A 19,706-nucleotide genomic window follows, 5' to 3' on the forward strand; every position below is an offset into this window, starting at 1 on the left:
CTAGACTGAATCTCGATTATTAATGTAAAGTTGATCTTACCTGAAGTGAGTTACAGAATATGTTGATCTTCATCTGACCAACTAAATGCAATCTCAAGTATTTATACAGCACTTTTCTAACTGGTGAGTTTAAAGGGGAAATTGTGACCCCCTCCGAGCTACGCTATTTCCATCTGTTCATGTTCATTAAAATACTCAGTTCCTTTTTTTAACTTTTGACCACTTCCGTCATTTTACAAAATTACAAAATTTGAAAACATGGCTTTATTCAGATTTGTTATTTATTTTGTGATACCATATAGAGAATAAAGAGAAAATGAACATTACTGCATTTGAAATGTTTTCCTTTTAGAACAATAATCTCACATAATTATCATTAAATCATACGTATATATGTCTAATCCAACAATGCAACCATTTAAATAAACAAATCCGTGTCTCTAAACCCCTTGAGAAATGTAGAATGAAATGAATGATTTACACTGAATTTTACACAGATATGAATGAAGGATACAGTTTGTGTTGTCGAATCAAAGCTGATGGTTGATGTTTGTTGTGTTTACAGGTATGAGGAAGTGTTTAAGGCTAAATGAGGCTGTTTTACATACATTCAATTGATCACAGTATTCTTCTATTGTGTCATACTGAACTGAATATCAGCATAATGAGGAAACATGAATATGAAAACCCTGGTTTCTTTCTTTTCTCTTCCTTCTCAAATTCTGATTGATATATTATTGTCTTAAATAGTGAAATGTCACAGTTTTTTCCAGACAAAATTTAAGATATACACAGTAAGTATTTTAAAATATAAAAACAAGTATTTCTAAACATAAATCATTAGTTTCCTACTAGAGATGATTAAAAGACATTCAGACACCTCTGAAGAAAGACTTACAGAAATGGGACCATGGCATATCATATAAAATACATTATTCTGCTGCAGTAGTTTTCTCTAATGACTTTTTCATATGTTTTTAGGGGCGTCTTTGATGGTTTTGGATTTAAGTCCGGTGAAGAGAGCGCTCATCCACTTCACATACTGCTGTCTGACCTGAATAAGAATGACATGAGAAGAATTAAATGTAAAAGTGTCTAACTTTTACATTTCAGGAGCTTCTGCTGAAACAGATGAGATGGTTGAATAGATGGTTAGGAGCAGGTGTTTGATAAAGCAGGTGGTGTTAACGTTAAAATGAAGATTGTACAAAAGGATTGATGAAAAGGATTCACAGCCAGTTGAGAATTAGACTGTATCTGTTCATCTCAAAAGATTAATGTGGGAGGTGAAGAGATGTCAGAGATCTTTAGAAGGTGCAAGTGAGTTGTAGTTGTTGTGAACGTGAGAGGCAAGAATGAATCTGTGATGTTTCACCTCATTATTGAGGAGACAGTAGATCAGGAAGATGAAGGTTCCTTGCTGTGAGTTCAGGATCAGGAACAGAATCTCCATCATTTTACTGTCTTTAGTGAAGAAACCCAGAATCCAGGGACAACCAAGAACCACAAACTGAGCCAGTGTTTTAAAAAACATAATCCTGAAGAGAGAGACAGACAAAGAATCCACATGATTCACATGTTCATGTGTTTCTCTCTTTAAAGTGTTTCAGACACAATGTTTGTTACTTGGTTTGTTTCAGCCGTGAAACTTCAGCGTTCAGCTTTGTGAGAGTTGAGTTCAGACTGATGATGATACTGATGAAGAGAATCGTGTTTATCTGAAAAACATATGAAATTAACACTTTATTTTCCATTTATTAAAACGTAATGATCAGAAACTAAAACATACCGCAAGAATGACACAAACAGGTCCCAGAAAACTCCAGATGAAGCCTTTGTCCACTTTAATCCAGCATCTGTTTACAGAAGAAAAACACTGAATACATTTGTTCAAAACTATCAGGAAGTAGATTCATGTTTAAAAATCTGAAGAACGTTCTTGTCACTGCCATAGCCGTCTGGAAGCAGTCCAACAGACACGCCCACTATAACCAGAGCAATCACATATCCAATCACAATCAAGAATCTGCTGCTAAGCACCGCCCTCTGTTTTGAGCTGATCTGTGATAGGTTCTTCACACAGATGTAGAGCAGCACAGCTTCAATGAACATCCACACAAAGCAGGAGAGAAAGAGAAAGTGAAGAAATCCTGACAGCACACCACACAACACCTGAAGAGAGAGAGAGAGACAATATTAAATCATTCAAATGTAAAAGTGTTAAGAATATAAATATGATCTGGTGTAATAATTGTCACCTGATGTGGTTTGATGTGTTTGAGGAAGTGTTGTGTGAGTAAGAACAGAAGATGAGCCGACAGCAGACTGATGCAGAGGTTGATTCGAGCCACATTGTTCACTCCAGGTTTCCATCGACAGAAAGCAAAAGTCAACAGAGCCAAACTATCAAACACCAGACCGACCGACACAAACACCAAATCCAACACTTCCATCAGATGATCATCCTGAGAAAACACATCACATCAACATTCCCACTTCATTCATCATGTTTGTCAGATGGTATAAATCTCACGTGTACCTCTGTTGGTCTGATGCTGGTCTGCATGATGAGAGCGAATGTTGACAGATGAACACATGAACACACAGTGTAGCTGCTGTTTGTGTCTAAAACAGAACAACCGTCTACAATCCACTCAGTGATGTTCCAGTACACACACCACACATTCCCTCCAGACACAAACTCCTTCACATGAGAGAAAATATTCATGTGTTTTCATTAGACATTAGTTGTGTTGAAAACAAAGACACCAAACAAAAAGAGAAGAACTGACTCTGATGTGTTTGAGGGTGAAGTTGACTGGTTTTGTGAGCTGTTGGTTGGTGGTTTTTGGGAGAGTAGCTGAGATGACAGTGGACATCATGGTTTTATCTGATGTGTTATCTGATGTGTTGAAGAATTCTGCCTTCAGTAGATTCTCCATTGTGTTCAAGCTCATGAACGCCACAGCAGCTGATGCCGAGTAAGACACAGAAAGAAAAATTAAATTGTATTAGCATAAATATTTGGTAAAAGGTGACCCCACCACACACATAAGAGTTTACACTCATGGGGACCAAGAATTTCAGTAGATGACGGTTTATAAAGCAACAAAACATTAAACATGACACTAAAAGGAACGCTGAAATACTATGCAGGTGGTTTTCAGTATTTGTTTTATTTAACTAAAAGTAATGCTGTTGTGCTATTTCTAATAAACCTGTTACAACAATATTTTCTTCAGCAGTTTAATTTCTCTTTTCCACCAAATTTTTGCATATGATGTTAAACCATATACACATGCGTTCTAGTTACTGACTGTGTTTAAGTTCTTTCTAAAACACCAATATATTTTTACATACCTGTTTCATTGTTATTCTTGGCAATCCCAATGAGATCAATGTCCACAGATGCATTTGTTGTGTCGAGCTGAGGGATTTTATTTAAGGTGACGTGTGGTCCGACCATGAAGACTTGAGCCTCTGATTTATAAAAAAACATCAATGTCTCTGGAGCAAATTACTTCAGTTTCATTTTAGGTCATAGTTGTGTCTCTCTTACCTACAGACTCAAGTGTGAAACACACATTTTCACTGGTGTTTGTCGGCTTCACCAACATGGAGACGAGTTTCTCGCTGGCTTTTAACACTTGGGTTCCTTCTGACTTTAGTTTCTTTGGGTCACCTGATGATGAGATGGAAATCTTCTCTGAAGTATTAAACACCAGATCCAAAAGATCTATTACATCCTAATTTGGAAAGGGAAACGCCAGTAGTTTTAAAACATTTCATCAACATTTGATTACTTTATTTTGTTCACGTTTGCTTAGACTTACAGCTAAAGGGAGAATTGTTATATTCTCTATCTGGTTAAGGAGATTCTGTATGCATGAGGTTTCCTGTGGATAAAAACATAACAGCATATTCAGTATTTTAGTTATGATGGTCCTCGCTGTCTGTGGTGGTTATGACACTCATGTTGGGAGACAGTATTTTGTTGAGCTAGATATTTTGTTTTGTTTCTCACAATTGAAAGCAATATTAAGATCATTGTTGTTGCTTTCATACAGAGTAATAAATCAATGAACATTAACAAAATAAACAGACATAAAATACATAAATGAAATGTGATGGATTGGACTTGATAGAATGAAGTTGCTGTAGACAATTTGATCAACTTACCGAGCAGTTTGACAGCTGTGTTATATTTAAACCTGAAACTGTTTATGAACATAATCATCAATACGGCCACATGTGACACATTACAAGCATAAAAGTACACGAGACAAATTAGATAAATGTAGATAAATGTGGATAATAATCGGGATCCGGTACAATTTGTTGAGATATGTTTCAGTTCATTGTGAAAAATTACACAATTATCACAGCTGACAGGGAACATTCTCAAAATGTTCAATAGAAATGTGTCAAAACTTTGCAGTTGCAGCATTTCATCAATGTTAAATGTCATAAATAAATGTACTAAAATCATAAGTTAGTGCAAATAAACATGTTAGAACAATAAGAACTTGTTAAGATCTCACCAGAATTCAACAACAACACCATTAACATCTTCGAGAAGAGCAGGAAAAAGCACTTTGGTCACACTTCAGTATAGTGGGCAATTCTTTCTATTAACAAACCATTAACTATGACTTTTGCCCCACTACACTCTTAATTTGTTGCTTATTAATAGTAAGTAAGGTAGATGTAAGGTTTAGATATTGGGTAGGATTAGGGATGTAGCGTATGGTCATGCAGAACATGTGCTTTTTAAGTACTAAAAAACAGCCAATACGCCAATAATATGCATGCTACTAACAACTAGAATTGCCCCCTATACTGTAGTGTTACCTATTTTTTATTCTGAAAAATCATAAATCCCCAAGAACCAAACCAAAGAAGCCCAATAATGGCCACTTAAAATTGATAAGCGCTTTTGTATACGTATGCCAGAAATGAAGAGACGTAAATAAATGTTGATGGTTTGCTGTGATAAGATGATGCTGTTTGTGTTTTATTCTTCTCCGGTGAGATCTTCACAGACTGAATGTGTTCACCTGTTATTTACACTTGATGTTCATCTAAAACTGTGTGACTGTCAGTGTGTGATTCTATTTGAGTTGTCTCATTTGCTTTCATTTATTTTTCCTAAAAAGAATTTCAGGAGAAACATCTCGGACCAAGTCGATATTTAAATTAAACACAACTGAGATCTCCATCAAATCTCATGAAAGAGCAACATCATGAGCAGCAACATTGTGCACATTAATCCTCAAGAAAACAGCAGACAACACAACACATTTCATTACCTGTTGTGGTGATCGCTGGTGCAGCAGTTGTGAAGGTTTGCTTGATGCTGTCCACAACTGAAAGGATTTTGATGAAATGCAGTTAATGAACACACATCACATAGAGGATGAATACCACAAAAATACAAGAATTACCTGCACAGTATGCACTGTTACATTCAGTTGGTTTAACAAACTCGTAGACATAATAATTGTCTGGACAGGCTTTGACTCGAATGGGATATGACATGTAAGACCAGCAGTAATTGTCCCAGTGACCGAAAACATGTCTGGTCACCGCTCCATCCTCAGGTTTTGGGTGTCCATCACTGAGCCACAGTGGAATAACAGTTCCACATCTGTATGTTGGCACACATGTTTCTGACATTCGAGCGTTCTGACCATGCAGGTAAAGACGATACCAGCCGACCCAGTTCACATCGCTGTCACACATGTAGGATGAAGAATAGTTGGTGGATCTTCTTGAATCATTCATCACAGTGTAGTTGTAGCAGGGGTCAACAGGGAGATGATCTGTTCAAAGAAACCATTGTTTTTTTAAGTTCAGAGCTGTCGTTTCATTCATCTATACATAACATTCCGTCCGAACTCAAATCTCACCAGAGGTAAACAACTTCAACATCAAAACCATTCTTTCAAAAGCTGTTATTGAGAATAAACGCAATATTGCTGTTTACACAAGAGCTTTTACGTGGAAAAAGTAAAGTAGTTTGTATAAGTGAAGGAGGTAATGGTGTTATTGGAGTTAATTGTTTGTTGTTTTCATCTGGAACCAGACAGACTTGTTGTGTTCATATATTATTTGCCGTTGATTTCGGGTTGTGTGCTTGTAGTTGTTGTACTTCATTTGAAGCAACATCACATCACAACATTGATTCAATGTCATTACTATTATTTTTCAAATAATATTTCAACAACTTTAAACATTATTTGCAGTTACAACAGTGATGTTGATCCACTGCCATTAACACGGACAAATAAACAATTATAACATTATGTTTGTTTGCTATCTGGATAATCAAGGACAAACTCTCCGTCTCATGTGTTCAAAGATTGGTTTAACGTAGAATTACCTGCACAGTATGCAGAACAGTTGTAAGGTGGTTTTACAAACTCATAGACATAATAATTGTCTGGACAGGCTTTGACTCGAATGGGAAATGGCTGGTAATAGCAGCATTTATCGTGCCAGTGACCACAAACATGTCTGGTCACCGCTCCATCCTCAGGTTTTGGGTGTCCATCACTGAGCCACAGTGGAATATCAGCACCGCATCTGTATGTCGTCACACATGTTTCTGACATTCGTACGCTCTGACCATTAAGGTAAAGACGATACCAGCCGAGCCAGTTGATAGAGGCGTCACACACTGAGGGGGAAGACAAATAGCTGGTGGATCTTCTTGAATCATTCATCACAGTGTAGTTGTTGCAGGGGTCAACAGAGAGATGATCTGTTCAATGAAAACACTGTTATCCCAAATCTTTGCATTTCAATACAAATAATCTGTAAAAAGTTTCAATTGAATAAAAAGCAGTTGAAATAAATCACAAATCTTCCAGTGAATGTTATTATTTCAGTAGATTTACCACAGACACAAAACAAGAGTGCTGTTCAGATTTGTGAACCAGTCTGAAAAAAAGTCTCAAATTCTAGTTTTGAGATAAAGAACATCAGCCACAATTTGACTATAATCTCATTATATTAAAGATGTTCAGGTTATTCTTTCACAGAATGTTCTTTTCATCGTGTAGGATGATTTTATGTAGAAAATGTCAAATCACAAAAAAATGATTTAGCTACTAAATTTAGCTACTGAAAAAAGCGAGTCAAACGTACTTGTAATAAGCTAGTAAAAGCTGAAAACGTTTTCAATTAGAAAATGTGAGTACAATTTAAAGGAGTTTTCGTGTAGAAGTTAAACACAATTATTTGTAGCGTTTATAAGAAATTCTCAGGTAAAGTTTACATTGAAATATCAAAAAAACTTTACTCGCTTTTACTTTGTAACCCAGATATTAAGCAAGCACCCTCAAAAACCACCGTTAATATGATCAGTTTTCATTTAGTTGGGTTCTTTACTTATGAATTTCGTCAAGATAATTAAATTTGTCTGTGCTTGTAGTAAAGTTTAACTCACAGTCAATTGTGGTGTGAAACAAAATGCTGCAATATAAGTTAAGGCGAAGATTTCTTAATATTTGAAGTCGCTACTAAAAATAAATAACTGTAGGTGTGTATTAATAATAATGTTAAGCCTTCAATGATTTTAATATCAACAATGGTGACAATCATCAAACTAATTCAGATAAACAGATCAACTGCAATGCATGTTGGGAGTCATGAATGAGTTTTGAAGTGTGATGTTACCCAGCATGCATTGCAACATGAAGTTTTCTTTTGTTGATTGTCACCATTGTAGGGATTCATACACTGATTCTTGACGTCTTTGTGTGACTAGTTTGCTGATGGTTTACAGTTTTAGCCTATTTTGTCTGCTCTCCCACCAGAATGATTTAATTTCATATATGAACACACTCATTAATTGTGACTTAGGTCATTCAAAATGACGATATTACCGTGTCAACACACTGAAAATCTCTCATTACCACAAATTGTTGCGTTTTCTTTTACATGACAATGCACTTCTATTAATTCCAATAATAATCAAAGTAAACTGATGTCCAAATTCATGAGAAAACAGCCCAACTAAATGAAACACTGATCACAAGAATGGTGGTTTTTCATGGTGGTTTCTTAGTATTTGGCTGATAATTTCATATAAAAGCTGCACATTATTGTGTTTAGCTTTTACATGAAAACTGGAAAAAGATGTTCTAGTAAATCCCACTTCACACATTTTTCTGTGAGGTTTTCACACAAAGGGTCACATTTACGTATGGTTTAGATGCAATATTTCATTGAAACATCAAGCAGATCATCTCCAGAACGCGTTTTCTCATTTTACTGTAATCCACTCACACCAGCACAGACAACACAACACTTTACATTACCAGTAGAGCTGATCCCCGATGTCACATTGATGGCGTTAATGCTCTTAACATCTGAAAGATTGAAGAAGTGCAGTTAGATTGAAGACACAAACACCATATGTATGGACACATTATATTGAATTTTTAATATAATTACCTGCACAGTATGCATAACATCGAGGTGGTTTAACAAACTCATAGACATAATAATTGTCTGGACAGGCTTTGACGCGAATGGGATATGACTGATAAAAACAGCAGTAATTTTGATCATAACCACAAACATGTCTGGTCACCGCTCCATCCTCAGGCTTTGGGTGTCCATCACTGAGCCACAGTGGAATAAGAGTTCCACATCTGTTTTTTGGCACACATGTTTCTGACATTCGAACGTTCTGACCATAAAGGTAAAGACGATACCAGCCGACCCAGTTCACATCACTGTCACACATGTAGGGTGAAGAAGAATGGTTGGTGGATCTTCTTGAATCATCCATCACAGTGTAGTTGGTGCAGGGGTCAACAGAGACATTTGCTGTTGAATAAAAACAATGAGGAAAAATGTGTTGATGCATTTATTTATGTTAGTTCTTCAACAAAATAATGAAGGAATAGTTTCGGATATCTTAAGTTCTACCCTTTACGTACAATTGGCTCACATTCTGTATTATCACCATTGTTCAACTGGGTCAAAAAACATTATCAGACAGTATTCAAGATTATCGTTTTACCACATTGGCATATTTTCGCTTGTTTTAAACATAAACTTACTTAATTCTTGTATTCTTGAAAAGACATCTGATACACTCACCCGGCAAAACAGAGACGACAGTAAACAGCGCATTTATAAAACCTTAAATAAAAAACACACAGACACGCCATTAAGAATATACAAAAGAACTGTCTAATAATATAAATGATGTCATTAATGTATCTTTACTCATTTTGAGAATGAAATTCATATTTATAAAAGAAGCAAAGATGTGACATCACACTAGGCTGAAGAGTACTTTAAAGACAGATCAAGAGAGGAAAAAACTTTTATTATGATAAAACCAACTATCAATAATTTTTCGTGTCAATTATTTACTAAAGTGTCATAAAATTTACATGGTATGACAAATCAAATGCAAATCATGGCAAAAAAACAAACTCACTTTTCAGATGCGTTGATAACATTTTGACAGAGCAGCAAGTTAATATTTAATCCAAAGCCAATGGAGGAGTTTCTTCAAAATGTAAAGACAAAACAAATCAACTTTGCATTTGATTATGAACACAGAAACTCTGCAGGATCTCCAGTCAAACTTCAACTCTACGCTTCAAAGGGATAGTCTGAAAATTCGGTCATCATTTCAAACCTATATGATATAAAAAAATTCTGCAGAACACACAATTTGATATTTGAGGTACCAGCAATGCTGCTCTCCATTTATGCAGACACAAAACAAATGCAAATCAATGGGTAAGTATGAGTTGTTCAGTTACAAACATTCTTCAATCTTAATTTGTGTTCTGTAGAAGACATAAAATGTCAAACAGGTTTGAATGGCAGAAGCGCATCTAAATGATGACATAATTGTTGGGAGAACTATCCCTTTAAACTCATAGAACTGTCCTGACTTACATATAACTTAACATCACTTCTTATTATTGTTTTTAATATGTTACAGTTTTATTAAGTTACTGTAGGGCAGGGGATTTCAACCGTTTTGACTCCAAGTTCCCCCATTGTATTTAACTGGGAAAAAATTGTTAACTATAAACAAAAAATATCTTGGTTTTCTTTTTTTGTGTATTTTAATGCCTAATTTTAAAATATTGGTCAACTTGAGGCGCCCATGGAAGTCAGCTGGGGGCCCCTTGTAGGCCACGGCCCCCCTGCTGACAAACCAATGTCCAGGTGATAAAATAACGTATTGATTTCAGTGACACCTCAAACAATCAAATATAGTGTTAAAAAGTACTGCATTCTACTGACATACTGACAAACTACGTTTTTGTATGTGACGTTTTTAATGCATTCTTTTTGCTTGCTTTTTCAGAGGTTTTTACTGTCAAGTACATTTTCAAGAAGTTACATATCTTATTAGAGTGCTTTTACTTTGGAAACATTTACCTTTACTGTGCATTTAAATACTTAAGTAAGCTCAAATCTGGTACTTTTACTTCTTGCCTTTTGACTTTTTAAGTTTAAAAGCAGGAAAGTACTGGGTTTTTAATGTACCTAAAATCTGTATTAAAGGTAAAGAAACATTTCAAATGTATTTACGAAATGTAGTGGAGTCAAAGTATGAGGGCAAAGTAATTTTTTCCAAAGTAAAAAACACTCTTATAAAGCACAGATACAGTTTTTTTTCTACAGTAAAAAACTAAAAGTGTTTTTTTATGAAACTCATCGTATTCCACAGCATTACTTTTAATAATCCACTGTGTTGATACACTTAAAGGGACAGTTCACCCACAAATAAAAATCCTGTCTTCATTTACACACCCTTGTATTTTTCCAAATCTTTCACATTTTTTGGTCTGATGAACACAGAGAAAGATATTTGGGAGAATGCTTGATGCCAGTATGGCCTCCATTGACTTGTCAAAGAAATTCATACAGGTTTAAAACAACTTAAGCGTGAGTAAATTAAGACAATTCTTTATGAATGCCGCTGGTGATACATTATTCGATCTATTATCAGCAGAAACAAGATCTTACCTGAGTTTACATGTGGCCTTCTTCACCCGAAACCATCAGGACAGTCAAATGAGCAAATTGTGTGTGTCGGGAGACTTTATAGATGTCCATTAGCCTGATAAGAAAGTTTACAACCACGTTCACCATACCAAATTCAAATGTACTGTATACACACAGAGAGCCTTTACACATCACGACGACTGGATTATATTTACGACTATTTAATTCTGCATCAGAATGACGAGTGAATATTTTTTTAAGAAAAATAAATTGTTATTTGCGGTTGACTTCATGTTGTGTTTTTTTTCATGTTGAAGCAACATCACATTGTCACAGTAAATTTAATTCACTGCCATAACCATTGTTATTCCCCTTAACAATAACTTTCTTCAATTGTAATTAATATATATTTCAACTATCATTGAGGCAGCAATATTTTTTCAACATTCCTTCATCAACATTGATTCAATAGTGGCTTGTCTGATTATTGTGGTGGTCGGCATTTATGCTTGTTTTATGGTTAGACTCTTCCTCATCTGAGTTTCGATTCATTTGTGAATTCAGCCCTTCATTTCCATACTGTATGGTCAGATAGACACACATATATTTTGAAATCTTAAGGCTTCTTTGTGATTGTCATTGATAACAGGTGCCAGGAAAAACAGAATAATTGTTTATGGACAACTTGCTAAATTGAGTTGACACAGAAAACTCCAACATGGTTCTTTTAACTAAATTCACTTTTGAGGCGATTAATGGTCTAATTCTATATAAAGCGAGTGTTTGAAAATTATATTGCTAAAATGAAAGATATAGAGATATATCTTAAATTCTAACTATCATCACACTGCGAAAGAAAGAGCCCGCCCACGAGTGTTGTAAGACCCGCCTACCATCAAGATTGGCTGCACTGCGTTAAGATTGGCTGCAGCTTGTTACTCTTGCGATAGTGAAAGAAGTCAGTGGTTTGTTTATTCATGGAATTTCAGTGAAGGATGTTATATAAATTATAAATATATGTTGCTGTACCAGTCCCAAAGGTGCCGGACACAACAAACATATGTCTGTGTTAAGGTGGCAATGGGTACGTAACGTTACGTGCATGATTTAAAAAACCGAAGGGATTTATGTGATGATGTAATGTTTATTGTGTGCTCGTGCTTTAGTTCCATCCCTCCTACCTGCCTCCAGCAGCTTGTGTTTTTCCAGAAATAATCGTACATTATATGTATCTTTCTTTTATAAATTTGATCAAACTAAATAGTATTCGAAGATACAACGTATGCTATACTGTATGGGTACTCAAGATTAAAATGAGATTGACAGAAACTGTGTGTGTAACCCCATCTTTAATGTCTCTCCACATAATGTGTCATCAAAATACGACAAATGCACCTTCACACGTTATGAAAGATAAAATTGTGCATTATACATATCACTTCACTGGATGTAAACACTGGTTTCAGTTTTATTTAATTTATTTTTAAATCCTAAATATATTTGTTTAATATTTCGATTTGGTTCTAAAAGTTCTGTTGATTGTATTTTATTCAAACGTTTGTATCGTGTAAAAAAATTAAACGGGAAGTTCCTGTGGACCAGCGATGAACCGGCGGTGTTTACGTCATCCAATGTGTTCAATGAGAAGAAAGTGTGTAAAACTGTTTTGTAAATAACTCCACATATTCACAGAGGATAATTTAAGAAAAAACATAACAGTTCATGACAGTACCAACACCCTGAAAAAATTGAGTATTAATAAAAAGTGAATTGATCACCTGACAGATGTAAACATACTGTATATACAGTCTCACAAAACATATTCATCCACAACTGTTACAGAAAGGAGAGCTATTTTTGTTTTACTGAATAAAATCTTTATGATTTTGATTTGATTCGAAAGAAGAGAGATCTCATCCACTTCACATACTGCTGCCTGACCTGAACAAGAATGAGATCAGAAGTTACCATTAGATGGTTAAAATTAAGTAAACTTCATGTGGAATATTAGATATCAGAATGAATCTGTGATGATTCACCTCATTATTGAGGAGACAGTAGATCAGGAAGATGAAGGTTCCTTGCTGTGAGTTCAGGATCAGGAACAGAATTTCAATCATCATACTTTCTGTAGTGAAGAAACCCAGAATCCAGGGACAACCAAGAACCACAAACTGAGCCAGTGTTTTAAAAACCATAATCCTGAAGAGACAGAAAGACAAATAATGTCTGTCTGTAAACAGTTGTATATGAACTTTTTCATGAATCTTTCCTTTGCAGGTAAAAGTTGCTTTTTGAACAGTGGAGAGTGTTGTGAAAGTCCCTGAAAAAACCTCTTATGACAAATGAATGATGCTCTTATCAAATCTGAATGTTTCTTACTTGGTTTGTTTCATCCGTGAAACTTCAGCGTTCAGTTTTTTGAGAGTTGAGTTCAGACTGATGATGATACTGATGAAGAGAATCGTGTTTATCTGTGAAAAATGATTGAAAATATTATCACGTTCTTTTCCTTTGATTAAAAGTTAATCTGAAAATAATTTGTATGTAAATCATACTGCGAGAATGACACAAACAGGTCCCAGAAAACTCCAGATTAAGTCCAGTTTAATCCAGCATCTGTTCATAAAAAAAAACAATGACAAAAATGACTTTAATTCATTTATTTTTATTTATCAAAAAAACATACTTCTCACTGCCATAGCCTTCAGGAACCAATCCAACAGACATGCCCACTATAACCAGAGCAATCACATATCCAATCACAATCAAGAATCTGCTGCTAAGCACCGCCCTCTGTCTGGAGCTGATCTGTGATAGGTTCTTCACACAGATGTAGAGCAGCACAGCTTCAATGAACATCCACACAAAGCAGGAGAGAAAGAGAAAGTGAAGAAATCCTGACAGCACACCACACAACACCTGAAGAGAGAGAGAGAGAGAGACAATATTAAATCATTCAAATGTAAAAGTGTTAAGAATATAAATATGATCTGGTGTAATAATTGTCACCTGATGTGGTTTGATGTGTTTGAGGAAGTGTTGTGTGAGTAAGAACAGAAGATGAGCCGACAGCAGACTGATGCAGAGGTTGATTCGAGCCAAATTGTTCACTCCAGGTTTCCATCGACAGAAAGCAAAAGTCAACAGAGCCAAACTATCAAACACCAGACCGACCGACACAACCACCAAACCCAACACTTCCATCAGAGGATCATCCTGAGAAAACACATCACATCAACATTCCCACTTCATTCATCATCTTTGTCAGATGGTATAAATCTCACGTGTACCGCTGTTGATGTGCTGCTGGTTTGCATGATGAGAGCGAATGTTGACAGATGAACACATGAACACACAGTGTAGCTGCTGTTTGTGTCTAAAACAGAACAACCGTCTACAATCCACTCAGTGATGTTCCAGTACACGCAGAAAGGTCTACTGCTGCTGTTTAACTACAGTGAACAATGAACAAAAGTACATGCTTATCAGACACCTCTTAGAAAAAACTGTATAAACGATACGAAACTCTTACAAAACTCTTTCTTCTGTTTCTGGATTAACTGAAATGCTGGATACTGAACTTTGGAGTGAAAGAGTAACTCACACTGTGTGTGAAGGTGAAGTTGACTGGTTTCGTGAGCTTGAGCTTGTTGTCTGTGTTGTTATAAAGAGTAGCTGAGATGACAGTGGACATCATGGTTTTTTTCATGGAATTTGATGAGTTGAAGAATTCTGGTTTCAGTATTTTGTCCATCGAGGCGAAGCTAATAAAAGTCACACCGGTTAAATCTGGGTCAGAGAACGACAAAATGTGCACCATCAGTTTCACAATAAAGGTCATTGAGCCTCTTTTGCAGTGGTTCCCAAACTGGGGGTCGTAGCCGGGGGGTTGCGGGGATACAGATTTTGTGGCATTTTATGAAATATAGAAATTTACCATGAATTTTATGCAGTCAAACATACAAAAATAAGCCACAATAAATGATGATCCAGCATTGTATAACTGAATATGTTTTTGGTTCAATAAGTCTATATTTCGGGGTGCAGAGTGATACACAAAGGGGGCCTTACAATAAAAAAGTTTCAGTACCACTGTTCTATTGGAAAAAATGGTCTTTGATAATCGGATTATAAATGCACATTCATTCACAAACAAACAGGTCTTGCTGCTCATTTGTTCAAATACCCTAATAGAAAATATCAAAATAAAAGTCTGTTTAGAGTTGAAATAGTGTCTTTTCAAAATGGTGTACATGAGTACACTATATGGATTTTACGTACTTGAAGGGTTTTTCTTAGAAATCCCATAAATATCAATATCCATCCTAGCATCTTCTGTTATGACGAAAGGGATTATACGCGGAGACGCTTCTGGTCCGACTGCAAGAACTCTGACTTCTACAAGAGAGAGAACAGAACAGAGCAGATATAACCTACAGGTATAAAGGTGTACAGATGCAATATTAAACAAATTCAACACGCTTTAAGAAAAAAGCAATTGAACATGTTGTTTTAACAAATCGCATCGTTTCACAATGACAGGTACAAGAAAAAATAACAACAAAGTAGAGCTGTTACACCATTAATTGCGATTAATCGCATCCAGAATAAAAGTTTGTCTATACATAATGCGTGTCAGTGCCCTGTGCATATTAATTTTGTATTTATAAACACATACGTGTATATATTTAGGAGATATTATGTATGAAATCATAAATGTATGTTTACATTTATATATACATTACATTGTATATAAACTTCATTTATTTTTGTGTTTAATATTTTTCTTAAATATAGTACTCAGTGTATTATGTATTCTGGATGTGATTTATCGTGATAAATCGTTTAACAGCCATTTGTTTCATAATATTTTTCAATATACACACGTACAGTATATGCATGCGTTAATAAATACTAAATTAAAATGCCGGACTTAACGTAGTCTCAAATACTTTGCGAGATGAAAATAAGTAAAAGTCCAAGACAAACCTGTATTGTTGAGACTGATGCTGTTATAACTGACGTTGTTTGTCGGCTCCACCAGTGCAGACACCAGGTTGTCATAGACGTTCAGTAAAGTGGCTCCATATGCGGCCAGATCTTTGTTACTGATATCGCTGGACAATTCAGAAATCCTCTTCTGGGCCTGATCGAGCCCTTTCAGGTATACCGTCGCTATCTTATGAAATTCCAAAGAGACATACAGTATAGGGTCGGTATAACAGGCAAAAGAAGCTCAAAAAGTGATACAGGTCAAGTACTTACTTGGGGAGGTATCTGAGTCGACATGTTTGAAATCAGGTTAACAAAATCCATCAGTTCTGTTATGGGGACCTGCTAAAGGAAAGAACGAGAAGCATTTGTGCCTATTCGAATAAAAGGTGTCTGAAGCGTTTTAGAAATGTAGAAACTCAATCACACTACTGTTAGGCTGTCTTTATCCATCAGATCTGGAAGGAAAACAAAATACTTTTCATTAGCACGTCAAGTGTAATACAACAGCATTCTCTTTTAGTATGTAGATGGTAGAAGACAGGAGCGTACGCACTGCTCAGGCAGTAACAGGACTGTGTCTCGGCTCCACATGTGCAGGTATCTGGAGTGCTGTAGTTCATCCAGTTATATGAACCCACCCTACAGGAGCAGCCCACGCTGCACTGCTGACAGGACTGTACAGAGCAGTGTACTGTAGGATTTGATCCGGTACAGTGGGCGAAGTTGGAGACATCTAAACAGGAGTTGTTCTTCCCCGTAGGGCAGGACCAGTCGTTTGCTTTTAGTGAATTCTGGATCAGTGGAGTACTCCGGATGAGGAGCTGCAGGGCTGCGGACGAAGTTATAAATGAAAAGATTAAAATATGGTAACGTTTATCTGATTGATCATTAAAGGGATAGTTCACCCACAAATCCACTCATCGTTTATTCAGTGGCAGTTCAAAACCCGACTCTTTTTTTTCTGTGGAACACAACAGAAGATATTTTGAGAAATTTGTGGTGGCTTTGTCTTCATACAATGGAAGTCAATGGGGCTCAATGTTGTTTGGTTTCCACCGTTCTTCAAAATATCCTCACTTGTGTTCTACAGAAGAAAGAAAGTCATACAGGTTTAGAATGACATGAGGATTGATAAACGAGGAAGACTTTCATTTTGGGGGCAACTGTTCCCTTAAAGGGAGTAAAATTTAAACTTGTGTCATGAATAAATCTACTTACTCTTTTAAACACACTATAGTAGGAAAAATACTACAATGGTAATCAATGGTGCCCCAGTACTTTTTGCTTTTCTTAAAATATCTTATTTATTAACAGAGCAAAAATTAAACAATTATTTTTCGTACTAAGGTAGTCAATGATGCCCCAGGAATGTTAGTTGCCAACATTCTTCCAAATATCTTCTTTTGTGTTCAGCGAGACAAAGACATGTAAACAGGTTTGGAGAAACTGTGCACACCTTTTGCAAAGTTTCTCAGTTTTCACATTTTAATAGCTTTGTTGTGTTACACTGTTGTGAATTAAACCAACATCTAAATATTCATCTAGGAACTATAAAACTAACATCTTAATGTTGTTTTGTGAAACAGTAACAAGACACACTCTTTGAAGTCGAACTGTGTGCTTTTTCATTTATCCAAATATCTGATTAGGAAACTCAAAACAACTACAATGTGTTCCTCTAAGGAACAATACACTACACAATGTTTTTGCCTACATTAGTCATTATCCAAAGAAACTTCCAGTGCATTTGGTCTACACGTGTCTTTTATGAGTATGTGCTCAAACCCACAACCTTTGTGTTGCTAATGTAATGCTCTATCAGTTGAGCGACTGTCACTGTGTGGTTAGTGCAGTCCACACGGTTCCTGACAATACATCGGTTTATATTTTCCCCTGTAAAGCTGCTTTGAAACAATGCACATTGTGAATATGTAAATAAAATTGAATTGAATATTTCACTATGTAAATATCTTGACAAAACTTCTGGCATGATGAATGCAGACTTAACATTGGACTGCTGTAATGTTGTTGCACGCATCCAAAATGTGTGTTTTATTATTTCAAATGGGGTGTAAAGGAGATAAATTGACTGCAGTAAGGTCGACATGGTCTGAAAAAAGAGTTATATGAGTATATTTGAAAAAAAAATTGTTTTAACATCCATAGCACATATTTTGCCATAATGTTACTATAAATGAACAAGAAATGATCACAAGTAAGTGGCCAATCTGTATTCTTTGGATTCTGAATTTTCAATATTGTGAAAATTTTGTTTAATAATAATATAGATGCTATTATACCATTATTATTGCTTTGTTTTTTTAAATACTCTCCACTCTCCTAAGTAAACTGCATCTGTGTCGACTGTTAATACTTACAAATAAGCCAACATTTATACATTTAAACGTATCCACTAAAGATCTATTGACGTTATTTACCCCCGAATGTCCGTCTAACATACAACATCGAACCAACTTTATATCGGTTCAAAACATACAAACTTAAATATAAGTTATTCCTTCTACTAAATAGTGACTCAACAATCCAAACAAAATTTCATTATATAGATTTCTGGCTGTTGTTGTCACTTTGAATTATAAATGTTGCAGATTGATCGATTAATGTGATATTAATTTTAAGAACAATAACTTGTCTTTATTCTGCGTATCCTTTGTTAATTCTTTATTTTAGTAATGTATACAGTATGTGGTGCTTAGAGAGTGCCAATAAATAAATATTTATATATATATATATATATATATATATATATATCCTCATTGGAGGCTGAGCCCCCCCTAATATTGAAAACCTAGAATCGTTCCTGGGTTATATGAAGGCAAATGAAACAGTTTTATTCAAATCATCTGGGGACAGTCAGACAAAATTCTTAACATATAGTCAAAATAATGACGGAGCATTCTCTGAATTTTCCTGTTCACAGATCGCAAATTTAAATCACTACATAGGCCTAGTTTATTTTAACAGCAGTAAAATTGAGTTTTGTAAAGGTTTGGTGTCAGTACAAGCATTGTAAATGATCACAAACAGTTCAAATAATCCATTTGAAAAGAATCAATAAGTTATTTGGCAGGCCATGGTAACACTTGTGTAAATCAAGTGAAATAACATTATAATCAATTCAATGCTTTAAGAGTCACAATGGTTACAAACTCTCTCTCTGCATTCCCTCACTTTTTAAGTGTCATTCATTGGCCAAAATACATTAAGGTTGAATTTGACCAATAGTATTTGTTTCATCTTACTAAATATTGCGATAATTTCGTCATCCTGAACTTTTAAGGATGGCAGGAACATTTTGTCAATTTTAAAACAAAAAATTTGTAATCTCCTTTTGTACATTTGAATGGTTTGAAAGTTAAGCATAAGTGCATGAATAAATAATAAAGTTTCAAATTTCTAAATACAGTATATATATAAAAAGTGTATTCTGTAATCTAATAATTATTATTTGTATTCATCCTATTGAAACCACCGTTACATCACTTTTTGCAATTCATATATTTTGTACAGAATGTCCCAAAACTTACCTGTTAAAGAAAAGAAGATATTCATTACGACCGGCAGAGCTGATAATCCTCAAAAGAAAGCCGAACCCGCTGTGTCAACAACTGACTTGCAAACCGAATGTGTAAACACTCTTCACAGGAGCTGATATATTTGCATCAGACCTCGTAACATAAATGCAATATGACACG

General features: G+C 35.3%; 2 protein-coding genes across 5 annotated transcripts; both read right to left on the reverse strand.

Moving 5' to 3' along the window:
* Nucleotides 1-269: 269 nt before the first annotated feature.
* Nucleotides 270-11,059, reverse strand: LOC306897910 (uncharacterized protein). Of its 4 annotated transcripts, none has more exons than XR_013787063.1 (20): nucleotides 11,014-11,059; nucleotides 9,461-9,532; nucleotides 9,115-9,156; nucleotides 8,461-8,838; nucleotides 8,325-8,375; nucleotides 6,383-6,763; nucleotides 5,445-5,822; nucleotides 5,310-5,366; nucleotides 4,180-4,217; nucleotides 3,834-3,896; nucleotides 3,560-3,746; nucleotides 3,361-3,480; nucleotides 2,793-2,971; nucleotides 2,540-2,704; nucleotides 2,259-2,465; nucleotides 1,936-2,172; nucleotides 1,790-1,856; nucleotides 1,627-1,718; nucleotides 1,376-1,538; nucleotides 270-1,054 (listed from the first exon to the last, which is right to left on the reverse strand). XR_013787063.1 is itself a non-coding variant. In XM_079463033.1 (20 exons), exons 3-20 carry the CDS (start codon nucleotides 9,145-9,147, stop codon nucleotides 968-970), a joined length of 2,952 nt encoding a protein of 983 aa, XP_079319159.1. In that variant the 5' UTR covers nucleotides 9,148-9,156; nucleotides 9,461-9,532; nucleotides 11,014-11,053; the 3' UTR covers nucleotides 270-967. The 4 variants fall into 4 exon arrangements, 1 of the variants encoding a protein (XP_079319159.1); XM_079463033.1 differs by having other exon boundaries at nucleotides 1,790-1,896; nucleotides 1,947-2,172; nucleotides 9,075-9,156; nucleotides 11,014-11,053; XR_013787064.1 differs by lacking the exons at nucleotides 270-1,054; nucleotides 1,376-1,538 and having other exon boundaries at nucleotides 1,628-1,718; nucleotides 1,790-2,172; nucleotides 11,014-11,053.
* A 1,264-nt stretch (nucleotides 11,060-12,323) lies between these two features.
* LOC306897142 (adhesion G protein-coupled receptor E3-like) lies at nucleotides 12,324-19,666 on the reverse strand. Its single transcript, XM_079461647.1, has 14 exons — nucleotides 19,539-19,666; nucleotides 16,544-16,819; nucleotides 16,417-16,445; nucleotides 16,261-16,332; nucleotides 15,985-16,174; nucleotides 15,277-15,393; nucleotides 14,600-14,784; nucleotides 14,286-14,447; nucleotides 14,005-14,211; nucleotides 13,682-13,914; nucleotides 13,551-13,611; nucleotides 13,375-13,466; nucleotides 13,032-13,194; nucleotides 12,324-12,933 (listed from the first exon to the last, which is right to left on the reverse strand). The coding sequence occupies exons 1-14, from the start codon at nucleotides 19,561-19,563 to the stop codon at nucleotides 12,871-12,873; spliced, it is 1,875 nt and encodes a 624-aa protein (XP_079317773.1). The 5' UTR covers nucleotides 19,564-19,666; the 3' UTR covers nucleotides 12,324-12,870.
* Nucleotides 19,667-19,706: the final 40 nt, after the last annotated feature.

This window comes from Barbatula barbatula, assembly GCF_947034865.1.
Source record: "Barbatula barbatula genome assembly, chromosome: 8".
Lineage (NCBI taxonomy): Eukaryota > Metazoa > Chordata > Actinopteri > Cypriniformes > Nemacheilidae > Barbatula > Barbatula barbatula.